Here is a 14,438-nt window from a genome sequence, read left to right on the forward strand (position 1 = left end):
GTGGAAATGGCATGGCAAGCCGTTCCACAGAACTACATCCAGCATCTCTACGATCGTCTCCATGGGAGAATAGCAGCCTGCATTGCTGCGAAAGGTGGATATACACTGTACTAGTGCCGACATTGTGCATGCTCTGTTGCCTGTGTCTATGTGCCTGTGGTTCTGTCAGTGTGATCATGTGATGTATCTGACCCCAGGAATGTGTCAATAAAGTTTCCCCTTCCTGGGACAATGAATTCACGGTGTTCTTATTTCAATTTCCAGGAGTGTATATTGTGATCTGAGTCTATATCTGTTCCTGGGTATGCCTTACAATCGAGTATCTGATTTCGGAATCTCTGCCTTACCATGATGTAATCTAATTGATATCTTCCCACACTTCCCGGTCTTTTCCAAGTATACCTCCTCCTCTTTTGATTCTTGAACAGGGTATTCACTATTACTAGCTGAAACTTGTTACAGAACTCAATTAGTCTTTCTCCTCTTTCATTCCTTGTCCCAAGCCCATATTCTCCTGTAACCTTTTCTTCTACTCCTTCCCCTACAACTGCATTCCAGTCGCCCATGACTATTAGATTTTCGTCCCCCTTTACATACTGCATTACCCTTTCAATATCCTCATACACTTTCTCTATCTGTTCATCTTCAGCTTGCGACGTCAGCATGTATACCTGAACTATCGTTGTCGGTGTTGGTCTGCTGTCGATTCTGATTAGAACAACCCGGTCACTGAACTGTTCACAGTAACACACCCTCTGCCCTACCTTCCTATTCATAACGAATCCTACACCTGTTATACCATTTTCTGCTGCTGTTGATATTACCTGATACTCATCTGAACAGAAATCCTTGTCTTCCTTCCACTTCACTTCACTGACCCCTACTATATCTAGATTGAGCCTTTGCATTTCCCTTTTCAGATTTTCTAGTTTCCCTACCACGTTCAAGCTTCTGACATTCCACGCCCCGACTCATAGAACATTATCCTTTCGTTGATTATTCAATCTTTTTCTCATGGTAACCTCCCCCTGGCAGTCCCCTCCCGGAGATCCGAATGGGGGACTATTCCGGAATCTTTTGCCAATGGAGAGATCATCATGACACTTCTTCAATTACAGGCCACATGTCCTGTGGATACACATTACATGTCTTTAATGCAGTGGTTTCCGTTGCCTTCTGCATCCTCATGTCATTATTCATTGCTGATTCTTCCGCCTTTAGGGGCAATTTCCCACCTCTAGGACAAGAGAGTGCTCTGAACCTCTATCCGCTCCTCCGCCCTCTTTGACAAGGCCGTTGGCAGAATGAGGCTGACTTCTTATGCCGGAAGTCTTCGGCCGCCAATGCTGATTTGAAAAATAGTATGGTTAAAATTAAGTAGCATTTTACCTGCATTTGAAGATATAATGAGCAGGTTTATATCACTGATCTCATTGCATGACAAGTTCCTATAAATGCATTTTACCTTATCAAACACAGTTTATTTAATATTTTGCAAGAATAGAGATAATCAATTTTCTGTTAACAAAGACATCACAGAAATATTTACTCTCTGTGCATTAGTCAGTACTTTTAAATAAACAGAAAAATGTTGTTCTTTATAAGATACAACGTGCAATGGCATAAACCCATTGACATACTCATAACAAAAATTTCAGTTTGACCCACTTCTCAAATGGAAAAATCTGTTATGTTGATCTTCTGTGGACTCTACACTGACTGATCTGTTGCTGAAAAATGAGTTGTAGTTAGTTGTTATTTATGCTGAGAGCACATGACATTGTAGTCAATAACACTTAGACATTAATTTTTAGAATGTCGTAAAAATCTATTACATAGATAAATAAATTTATCAAAAAATGTTGTTATTATACAACAGAAAAAATTGTTCAAAAAGGATGATGTACAAGAAAGCCATTCAAAAATTCAAAAGAGCTACAAAATTCAGTATTTTGATATGTGTTGATTACAGTCTAAGGGACATGCTATTGTTTTGTTTCCAACAACTCAGGTAGTATTTGAGAAAGGAGCCAAAATTTTAGTAAGTGTTCAAAATTGCATATGCTATCACGCAAAATATAGGGTAAGCTTCAACTGAAATTGTATTTTACTTTCTTATGTGCAAAGTTGGTGCACTTATTAAACTGTGGCATACACACGTTCATACAACACAAGTACTGCACAGTCTCACTACAGAGAAGGCCTAGAAGTTTCAAGATAACATTGCAACATTGCTGTGGTGCAGGTGACAAACTTTAGGGACAGTGCACTAAAGAATATGGTATTCATTCAAAATTTGGGTAATTTAATCAATAGGGATGAAGGCTTAAATTTAAGAAAACGTGAGATACTAATTTTCAACTATCTGAGCATAAACTTGCACTCAGTTCCTTTCCTTCTGTGTTTTGTGCTGCCCATATTTAACATTAATACAGTACTTTCAATTTGCAGTGTCAAAGACATATTTCTAATTTTTTTCCCAGTGTTTTTCATGAACAAGTGTCTTTCACTGGATACTTTCTACACCACTAATTTATTCATTCACTCATTGTCTTCTGCAGACTGTGTCTTGAAAAATGATGATGAATGATAAAATGTTTATTTGACACCACAAACAGTCATGAAGCCACAGTTCCTGAGACAATAAAAATTTTAAGAGGGTTCATTACTAGTTTCAATGCATTTTCAAATGTAATCTATTTATTTATTTATTTATTTTGTTTATCCATCCATTGACAATAAATATTGTATTGATCACAAACCTGGAAAACTGCATTAATCATTGCAACCACAATTCTTTCAAACATTAAGAAAAATACACACAAAAAAAGATGATGAATGCATTGAGAAGTAAATCAGGAGAAAGAAGAAGCTATTTAAGACTGCCTGTGTTTCTTCAGTAAGGCTTAAAATTAATAATGATTGCCTGGTTAGGAAAAGGATATTTTCTGTGATCTATATGTTCTCCAATGGATGAAATTTAACATGTTGAGTAGCAAAAAAGATGCAATTTCGAAACAGCCCCATCTTTCTGGTAATAGTATTTGGTTACATTTTATCTACCACTACATGTTTCGTGAAGGTAAACAAGACATTACTGAAAGCTCTGCTTTCTTATTCAGCTGGAGTGTGGTCAAACTTCTTAATTTAAATCCTTATGTAGGTATCCTGTGGTTTCCTTTGATGGCTTTACATGAATGCTGCTTTCAGTAAGACCACAGCAGATTTCTCCTTCCATCGATGTTACATTGGGGCTAGTGGTTTGTCCATAAAACTCTCAATGGTAGAAGACATTAGAATTTAATGTTAATAACATGGACAGGTAGTCATATAATCCAGATACTGAAATAGGTTATAGAAAGAGTGATTACTAACACATGCTTTTAGTTGATTTCTGAATACGTATGTACATACAATTAATATAACAGAGGGAAACATTCCACGTGGGAAAAATTATATATAAAAACAAAGATGAGGTGACTTACCGAACGAAAGCGCTGGCAGGTCGATAGACACACAAACAAACACAAACATACACACAAAATTCAAGCTTTCGCAACAAACTGTTGCCTCATCAGGAAAGAGGGAAGGAGAGGGGAAGACGAAATGAAGTGGGTTTTAAGGGAGAGGGTAAGGAGTCATTCCAATCCCAGGAGCGGAAAGACTTACCTTAGGGGGAAAAAAGGACGGGTATACACTCGCACTCATACACATACAGACACAAGCAGACATATGTCTGCTTGTGTCTGTATGTGTGGACGGATATGTGTGTGTGTGCGCGAGTGTATACCTGTCCTTTTTTCCCCCTAAGGTAAGTCTCTCCGCTCCTGGGATTGGAATGACTCCTTACCCTCTCCCTTAAAACCCACTTCATTTCGTCTTCCCCTCTCCTTCCCTCTTTCCTGATGAGGCAACAGTTTGTTGCGAAAGCTTGAATTTTGTGTGTATGTTTGTGTTTGTTTGTGTGTCTATCGACCTGCCAGCGCTTTCGTTCGGTAAGTCACCTCATCTTTGTTTTTATGTACATACAATTATGTATATTAAGTGAGTAAGCAGTTTTTTTTTGGAAAAAAAGTTTGCATCAACATGCAAAACTCTACCAGTTACTCCATCCCTACTATTCCTTTCTTGTCTGCCCATGGTAGCTGAATGGTCAACGTGACAGATTGTCAATCCTCTGGGCCCAGGTTCAATTCCCAGCTGGGTTAGGAAATTTTCTCTGCCCAGGGACTGGGTGTTGTGCTGTCCTCATCATCATCCTATCATCCTCATCGACTGCAGGTCGCCGAAGTGGCATTAGATTGAAAGACCTGCACCCGGCGAAGGGTCTGCCTGATGGGGGGTCCTAGCCATATGATAAAATAAATAAATAAATTCCTTTCTTAAATTAAAGATATATCTCATTTTGTAATTATTTATAGGAGGTGCAGAGATTACCACCAAGGGACTACATTGGTGGGCTGGAACCATATGTAGTGATGGTGATAGTTCGTTCTGGCTGGCCACTACATCGCCGTGCAGGGCCACCTCTCCATACTTTTCGAACAAGGACTCTTAGGCATTCATTTAATCCACACTTTGACCAAACTTTCACTGTGGAAGCAAAAAAATCTGAGGTGAAGGTAAGCTAATAATTCATTAAACTCGTGCACTTAAAACTTAACAAAATACAATTTATCCTGAATTGTTGGACCTTAAGCTTAAGCAAACTACAAAGGTAATGGGCTCATATTCAAAAAGGACCAGAGGTAGGTTATAATCTGTATCATAGCTGAAGTTTACAGCAATTTCCATTGAATTTTCTCAAGAATTGTGGAAGAAATACTTCAGTACAAGCACAAAATATTTCTTTTAGATTTTTTTCTTCATTTGGTCACATGTTGCATATATAGGAGTAAAAAATAATGAAATAACTTCACAGTTGACTGTCTGAATTATCCTGTAATTGACTGTAGGTTTTATGAATTTCAGTGTAACTTAAAAAAGGCTTCTCTTGCACTAACCATTAATGTCTGAGAAAGGAGGACAGCTGGTTAACTGATAGAAAGCAAAATTTTCCTGAATCTTTTCTCTCATTTTCATTTTCCCTTCATGTTTTCTTCTCAAAATCATTCCTGGTGTTACTTTGACTTCTGAGAGTGCTGCATGCTGATGTCAAACTGCAATGTATTTGTTATGAAGAGACTAACTTGCAGTCTGTCCATGAGTTACATCATTTACACATATTATCAGTTACCTGCACCTCTTCTTACACAGAAAGTCACTTATACAATATTATGAGCTACATACATCATGATAGTAGTTGAACACAACATAAGGACTGGTTCTCCCAGCTTACTATAAACACCTCTTAAGCTCAAAGGGTCTGCCCATACTGTGGGCTGTGTGCCCCCTCCATGGCAGGTTCCCACATTATTCTGCTGTGTTACTGATGCCAGTTCATCTGCCTCCACCACAATATCTCCTGGAAGTAATACTAAATATCTCCCCCCTGAAAAGGAAAAGGGCATGTACGACTGAAAATAGCCTGACTTTGTCAGAGACCTCCTGTGCAGAACATAAGAGGCTGCCAGAGAACCCTACAGCAGATCAACCACTGAACAAGGACCAAATAAGGTAACTAACAGATACTTGTCAGTGCCGTGGAGGAACCCAACCCCATACAAGAAAATGTGAAACTTTTTTTTAGCTCTGAAAATAATAGCCTCCTTTTCCACTTGTGAATAGTCACTCCATGCAGCATAAAGTGTCTTTGAAACATAAGCGATGGGCTGTTTGGTGCCATCTGGGTTCTAATGGGACAGGAGTGCACCATAGTCATACTGAGATGTGTCACAGGCCAGATTTAAAAGTTTGCCTGGCATAAAAGAAGCCAGACAGGGAGCAGAGAAAAAACCCTGCTTAGAGGCTGAAAAGCTTGTTGACACTTCACAGACCAGACAAGCTTAACATGCTTCTGGTGAAGCCAGTTAAGATTATGGCAGATGTACATGGCCTGGGAAACTCACTGAGCATAATACAAAATCTTATTCGAAAAAGACTGGAGCTCCTTCAACTTTTTGGGCACCAGCAGTTTGCCTATGGCTTTGATATGGGGGTCCATCAGGACACGGTCATCTTTGCTCATCACATGTCCCAAAAAATGCACCTTTTCAGAGACAAAAATGCACTTTTCCACCTTGCAATGAAGGCCATTCTCCAGGAGGCATTAGAATACAGACACTGGAGGTTTTTTGGGGTCCGTTACCCTGATGTCATCATGGTAACTGAGGCAATAAAGAATGTCCTGAATCAGCTGCTCTAAACACTTTTGATAAATTCCTTGCACAGGAAAGTCTGAGAGACTGGAGTTCAGTAGAACTTCAGGTAAGCATTGTGCAAACAGTGCAGGAAAAAAAATCCCCCCCCCCCCCCCCCCACACACACACACACGACAACTTTGTCAACAACTCCATTGGCTGCAAAACTGGATACAAATCTGGGACACATTTCATGTTGACTGTCTGTTTAAAATCACTGTAAAGGCACACAACACCATTGGGCTTTTGAATCACACCAAATGGGCAGCCCACTGACTTGACAAAATAGGTGAAATGACATCTTGATCCCGCAAATGCTGCAAGTTGCCCTTTATAGTGCATGCAGGAAGCCATGGCTGCTAGATGCATGGATGGCAGGGAGCGCATGGGGAGAGCAGATGTTGTGCGGGGTACAGGCAGGTTGTATACGGGAAGTGCCATTCTAAGCTGAAGCCTATACTGACATTTTCTGTAAATATTAAATGGGGGCCCTCCATGGCCACACTTGCATGGTGACCATTCATAAATATCTACTGTCACATCGGTTTTGCTTAGTATCTAAAAAGACTTTTGCCAAAAATGCAACAATTTCACTTGGTTTGTTAACCATTTGCAACTTTCAGAGAAGCATCATGAGTGGCAAATTTTGAGTAAATCCTACACATTTCTCCGATTTCCTTGTTAAAATTTACTTCTTTTGCCAAAACACAGTGGAGTTTATACAGACGTAGTTGCAAAAGAATTCTGAAATACCAGTTTATTAAGTTTATTTAGTGAGGAACCGAGGAAAAGGAAAGTCAGTAGCTTATAAAAGAGCACACTCTCAGTATAAAATAAACATGTAATGCCTTCACTTATGTTGTTCCAAAACTCATAGCAATTCTCGTTTCACCAGCTATCAATGACCCTTAAAAATTGCATTCTTTCATCAAAAAATCTGTATTTAGTGGAATAACATGGTAGATAATGAAGTTTTGTATAATAACCGTATCGTAAAATACTCTCCTCTTTGTGTGCTATTATTTTCCAAAATCTCATTACGGTATCTCAAACAGCTTATGAAATATGATGAATGTTGTAGATATTTCACTCTGGGTTTATTGCTGGAGTGGCTTGATCCTAATTACTGTGCTACATCAGATCAATTTTCTCAAGACTTGTAGCAGATAGAGACCTCCAGCCAAGTCTAAAGAAAAATTCAATATCATCATCATCATCTTGGACAGTTTCCAGCCACTGGCTGGGTCTGTCGGGAACACAAGCCTCTCCATCGTGTTCTGTCTTTCCACCATTCCCCCTCTTCCACCTTCGTCCAGTTCTCTCCTCTTCTCGTCACACATTCCTTCACTCCCTTCACCCATCTATCTCTTGGTCTTCCTCTGGGTCTCTTCCCCTCCAGTTGCAGATCAAACATCCTCTTTGGAATTCTTCCCTCATCCATTCTCTTCATGTGTCCATACCACTGCAGTCTTGATTTTTCTATCCTGTCCTGTACTGGTTCCTCCTTTAGTCTTTCCCTCACATACACATTTCGCAATCTGTCTCGTTTTGTTACACTCAACCTGCTCCTCTGGAACTTCATTTCACTAGCCTGTATTCTACTTTTGTCGCTTTTGTGCATTACCCATGTCTCACTTCCGTATGCCAATATGGGGACAAAGTAGGTTCGGTATATAATTCCCTTGGATTTCTGTGGCACCTCCTTGCTCCAAATAAGCCCCCTAACGCATTTGTAGAACTGCGCTGCTTTTCTGCACCTTTCATTTATTTCCATTGCGTTTCCCCCCTTACTTTCAATCATGCTTCCCAGGTACTTGAAGTTCTCTATCACTTGTAGTTTTTCCCCTCCACAAGTTATATCCACATTTGGCCTATTCTTCTTCCTTGTTGTGACAATTATTTCACTTTTCTTTGCAGAGAAATGCATTCCATATTGTGCTGCCGTTGCCTCCCATACATCTAACTGCTCTTGCACCTCCTTCTCGCAATTTCCCCTTAACATCAGGTCATCGGCAAAAAGCACTGCTTTCATTTTATGATCTCCAATTGCATCTGATACTTGCTGTAGGATTTCATCCATAACAATAATAAACAATAATGGCGAAAGTGCACTTCCCTGTCGCAGCCCATTTTCCAACTTGAACCATGCAGTACGTTCCCTCCCCACTTTCACACAACTCTCACTTCCCTCATACATTTTTCTGACTTTTCGTGTTATCTCTTCATCTATCCCTTTTGTGTTCAGCACATCCCAGAGCTTGTCCCTACAGATACTGTCATACGCCTTCTCAATATCTAAAAAGGCCATGATTAAGTCCTTCCCGTACTCATACTGCCTTTCCTGCAGTTGCCTTACCACAAATATGAGGTCCGTTGTTGATCTTCCCGGTCTGAAACCATACTGCTCCTCTTGCAGTCTACTTTCAATACTGCTTCTTATTCTCTTCTCCAGGATCTTTTCATAGATTTTTCCACAGTGGCATAGCAGGGTGATTCCTCTGTAGTTCTCACATCTCCTTTTATCCCCTTTCTTGAAGATCGGGACTATAATTCCTTTCTTCCAATCCTCAGGAATTCTGTTCTCCTTCCACACCACCCTCAGCACTCTGTATAGCCACTGGGTTCCTACTTCTCCTGCTGCTCATATCATATCCACTGTTACTTCGTCCCAACCTGGTGCCTTGCCGCCTTTCATCCTCTTTATGGCTTCTTCCACTTCATTCCAAGTTAGATCATCAATTTCCCCACTATTATAATTGTCTGCTGCCTTAGGCTCTCCATCGCTGTTAGTTACTCGCTTGGCGGCATTCAACAGATCTTCAAAGTACTCCTTCCAAATCTTTTTGAGCTCATGCATTTCCTCCACAACTCTTCCATTATTATCCATGATCCTCAGGCACTCGCTTCTGTCGTTCCTCTTATTTCTTACCATGGTGTAAAGTACTTTTTTGTTCCCTTCACTGTCCTCTTCTAACATTCTTGTCCATTTTTCCATCCACTTCTTCTTCTCCGCCCTTACTATGGTCTGTGCCGCTTTCTTGCTTTCCTTATATTTTACCCTAGCTTCCTCTGTTCGGGTCTGGAACCATTCTCTGAAGGCTTTGTTCTTTCGAAGTACTGCCTCTTTACATATGTTGTTCCACCATGGGGTTTCCTTACTTCTCCTCTTTGTGCTAGTTCTTCCGCACACAGTCTCAGCTGCCTCAACTAGAGCCCTCTTAAAATCTCCCCATTCTTCTTCCACTGTTCTCTGATCTTCCTTTGGCAGCTTCTTCCTGATCAGTGTCTGGTACTGGGTCCTCCGTTCATCCTCTTTCAGCATCCATGTCTTCAACCTTTTCTCCTGTATATCTGTTGCCCTCCTATCTTTTTTCTCTCTCAGGGTGGCTACCAACAGCCGATGGTCACTGTCTAAGGCCTCAGATGGAATGACCTTAACATCTGTGAGGCTGCTCATCATCTGCCTATCCACTAGTACATAGTCTACTACTGAAGTTTGGGACCAGTCTCCACTGTACCAAGTTATTTTGTGGCTACTTCTCTTCTTGTACCAGGAATTTGCGATCGCCAGCCCATTCCTCTTGCAGAATTCCAGCAACAATTTTCCTTCTCTATTTCGGTTCCCCCAGCCCTCTGGTCCCATTATCTCCTCAAATCCTTTCCTGTCTGTGCCAACATGTGCATTGAGGTCCCCTATTATAATCTGATTACCTCCATTTAGCTGCTTTTGCATGTCATCTTCAAATTCCTCCTCCTCCTTTTTTGTACACCCCACCTGTGGAGCATATGCTTGGATGATTTCAATGCTTTTTCCTTTCACTCGTACTCTGGCTTTTATCATTCGATCATTGATACCTTCCACCTCCTCCTGCAGACCCTCTCTGACCACTATTGCCACTCCATTTCTTCCCCTCTCATTCCCTATCCAGTACAGTTTACATCCTTTACTTAGTGGTTTTTCACCAACTCCTCTCCACCTAGTCTCAGCAAGTCCCAAGATGTCCAATTCCCTCCTTTCCATCATTTCTACAATTTCTTCTAACTTCCCAGTTAGAGTCCTTACGTTTAAGGTGCCCAGTCGTAAACCATCTCGTAATCCTTTTCCATTGCTTGGTCGGTTTCCTTTAAATCCATTCCGTGATCCGAGGCATGTTCCCTTTTTAAAAGCAGTTGATTTATCCACTACTGGCTTGCTAGGCCTATCGCAGCTTCACCAGAGCCCCGTTAGCCGTCACTTTTCAGGGTTCCCATAGGGCCTTCCCAGCTACCGTAGCGGTCCTGGGGCACACGAAGTCCCCGCTGTACATCGCTCCTGTAGGCAGTCCCCTACTTTGTGCCGTTGCCCATCTCCCACGACTTGGACGAGGGGTTGGACGTATGGGAGACAAAAAAATTCAATATAATAGAGGGAAACATTCCACGCGGGAAAAATATATTTAAAAACAAAGATGATGTGACTTACCATACGAAAGCGCTGGCAGGTTGATAGAAACACAGACAGACACATACATACACACAAAATTCAAGCTTTCACAACAAACTGTTGCCTCATCAGGAAAGAGGGAAGGAGAGGGAAAGATGAAAGGAAGTGGGTTTTAAGGGAGAGGGTAAGGAGTCATTCCAATCCCGGGAGTGGAAAGACTTACCTTAGGGGGAAAAAAGGACGGGTATACACTCGCACACACACACATATCCATCCACACATATACAGACACAAGCAGACATATTTAAAGACAAAAATTCAATATTTTAGCTAAGTTTCATGTGCTGCAACATATTATGTAATATGCACCAATTAAAAATCATCGTGATCTCTATTTTTCACTACAAACTGTTTTGAATTTTGCACAGTGTCTTACTTCCAAATAAATATCACTATGACCATTAATGAAATGATGGGCACACCATCATGAACCAGATGTATAAAGCTATAAGTAAAGCAAAAATGAATTTTTTCACTGAATAGTTTCTGTAAAATTGTTTGAGAAAGATTGCATGACATGCATCTTGATTCTGTCATCTCCGACCAGCCAAAAGGGTTTTAGACATTGCCGGCCTCCTCTTCTGAACTAACAAATGAATTCGGCCAGTGCTTTGACAAAAATTGCTCACAGCACATTGACCACCGTACCCTGTGTGGGCTATGCCTTGCTGCACATGGTGAAGGGACTGGGGCAGGTGCAACAAAATGTAGGTACTGCTAATGGCTTAAGAGAACATGTGCTGCAAAATTTTCTGCCTGGCCCAAAGTATTTTCAAACAGTGGGCCATATAACTGCAGTAAGGAGTCCAGATCATGAAAAGGACAGGATTTAGTCACTAAATGCATTTTGTCAACAATCTGGAAGTGTGAAATTCTCATATTTTTCACCAATGGTGAACTGACCACTAACAGTGTAAGTTGCCTGTACACATTCTTGTAACAGGGGAAGAGAGAAAATGACCCCCACTAAGGAATGCATTGTTTGTGGCCATGCAAATCCGTGCACCCCAAGAGCCTGTATAAGTCAAAATTAATGAGGCTGACTGTCACCCCTTGCCAGAATTTGACCTGCTGCCCCTCCACAAATGGTCAGCAGAATATCATGGGGTAATCTGCGTTGGTGGCAGTGATGGCCTTAGAGTCCAGTGAAAACACAGAGGTGTCTAATGAATGACTCACAGCCCACTGACTGCCACAGAAATGACTCGTGGGTTGATGACTGTCATGGACAGTTGGTAAATTACCAATCTAATGGCAAAACATATGGCTGCCTCATGCAGGCAGGCAGTCTTGATGAACATGCAACAAATAACGATTGGGACAGGACTGTTGGCTCACCCAGAGAGTGGGAAGAGAATGATATTGAGGACCCGAAACCGCCACGGCTGGGAATTATGAAGCTGCAACTGAGGCAAACCTGCCGAGCTCTGCCCAGATGAAAACAGCACTGCGACACCATTGCACTGGAATCACCAGTGGTGTCAACATATGCCTGGGGTGACCTCTGGGACATTAGGGGTTGTTTACCATGCACACACAATTGACCCACCTGACAATTATCTGAAAGGTCACCCCTTGCCACCACTGTCAGTTCATGTGGGTCCACAATCTGGACAAAGTCGGCTAAAGAAAGGTCAGATTTGTTGGTGATAGCTAGAACGTCAGCCTGGGAGTATGTGGCTTTACAAGGCTATAGTGTTATGTGTCAGGTTGTCAGCCCATCCATGGGGAGCAGGCCCTAACGCAAGCAACTGAAGAGTATATTGCGTTAAGATGTAGCTCATAATGTGTAGAATTCCTCACCATGTTTGAAACTCTTCATTTTTGTTCTGCTTCATTCCCCAAAAATTAGATGTGAATTTTGGAATTTGATGTATGTAAAAAATATAAACACTTCTACTGAAATATGTTTTGGGAAGAGTGGGCACCATTACCCCCTCCATTATAAACAGCCACCCCCCCTCCCTTCCCATCTCCTCCTTGGATCCACACTTGTTTATCTAAGATAAATACTGTTGCGGTAATGGAGATATACCCAACATTGAGGCATCATCGATTTATTTATTTATTTTTTTTAAAAAAGCAATAGTACTACTGGTAATTTTATCATGTTAAATTTAGCTTGAGTAAGCACAATCAGTTTATCACAGTTTAATGGTTAATCACTACATGAGATTCTCACAGTTGCTTTACTTTGTTACTGCATGTCATGACTCATTTTTTTGTGATGTGATCTACAGAACATGGTAAATGAACTACTAACTAAATCATCTGTATCCTGTAACTGAGATGAAAATGTGTGGTGATAACTGGTTATTTGAAAATGAACACTTGCATTTGTCAATAATTTTTTATAAAATTTGCTTATAAGGAGCAGTCTCTATTGTATGGCACACTTTACCTACATAATGACATTACATCTAATAGGAGTGGTGTCTACGAGCCACAGCCTATGATCAAGACAGGTTCGGAAACCCAACTGAACTCTGTTCCCTTGACCTTGCTCTCAGAGAAGTCAAGGGCCTAACCAGCAGTCAGGAGGAGAAGCTGCTCACACTCAGTCTGGCACCATCTTCAAAGGTAATAACTCTTTGAAAAATTTATACAAACTTAAATTTAGTGTATAAAAATGAGAAGTGTGGGGTGAGAAAGAAATTTGAGCTTCATTATCTATTTCTTGTCTGGTAGTGGAGATGAGAAATTGCTCAGCCCTAAGTTATCTTTTGTTATACATTTAATCACTGATTGGCATTTATTATCACTTTTACATAAGAATGATGGACACTATTTTAATATATGCAACTGTCTCTCTGAAACATCTGACTTTCATATTAGGCAGAATTATTCCGCTACAATGCCACATCATATGTTTGCTCAAGGAATCATTTATTTGTCATTTGGTGCATAGCTACTGTTGAAGTTATATTTGACATTGAAAACCATCACTGAATGGTTAACAGCATTTCCAATGAAATTAACAACTAGCAAAAAACATTCACAACATAAATAAAACAAACATAATGTGGCAATAGATAATATCTTGAATAACTTTTAAGAAATCAATTTATTAGATACATGAGCATCATGAAATTAATGTGAATAACCCACAAAAGTTCATACTAAGTAATAATCTTCATAGTGTGATGGGAAATAAAAATTTGATTTTTCATTAAAATTCAAAATTTGCTCAAGGCATGCATAGTATTTGGCATATAGCAAAGTTAATTTTAAAAGCAACATATTTTTCTTTTTTTTAATAGCTGTATATGTTACAGTAATGATATCTAGTTTGAAGATTTGTTGCACATATAGTACAGCAGAACAATGCATTTACTTCTACCATTAAAATGGATTGTGGCACCATTGAGGTCTACTCCAGCATTGATATGCGTTCATCTTTGGACTCTGAGCATTGTCTTTGGGCTGTACCACCATGTTCAGTTCTTTGTGAGCCTTGCGTGTGTTTAGGTGAATAAATGAACTACTGCTAAATGGGTGTTGTTTGGTGTAACCAACCCAAACAATCTCCTCACTGGTGACCCCGAGTTGTAACGTCTTCCGTTTTTGCCGTTTTACTGTGTCCCTGACCTCTGCGTTGGTTATTTTCGCATGTATTACATCGACACAGCATTCAAACAATGACTTCGGCCCAGCGC

General features: G+C 40.5%; 1 protein-coding gene across 1 annotated transcript in view; it reads left to right on the forward strand.

Moving 5' to 3' along the window:
* The window catches only part of LOC124711659 (synaptotagmin-5-like), a 286,120-nt gene that overhangs the window by 231,019 nt on the left and 40,663 nt on the right, over window positions 1-14,438 (forward strand). Inside the window, exons 6-7 of the mRNA XM_047241847.1 lie at window positions 4,422-4,622; window positions 13,210-13,362. Coding sequence (XP_047097803.1) covers window positions 4,422-4,622; window positions 13,210-13,362 — 354 coding nt within the window. The remainder of the gene's footprint in view (window positions 1-4,421; window positions 4,623-13,209; window positions 13,363-14,438) is intronic.

Source organism: Schistocerca piceifrons, chromosome 8 (assembly GCF_021461385.2).
Source record: "Schistocerca piceifrons isolate TAMUIC-IGC-003096 chromosome 8, iqSchPice1.1, whole genome shotgun sequence".
Classification (NCBI taxonomy): domain Eukaryota; kingdom Metazoa; phylum Arthropoda; class Insecta; order Orthoptera; family Acrididae; genus Schistocerca; species Schistocerca piceifrons.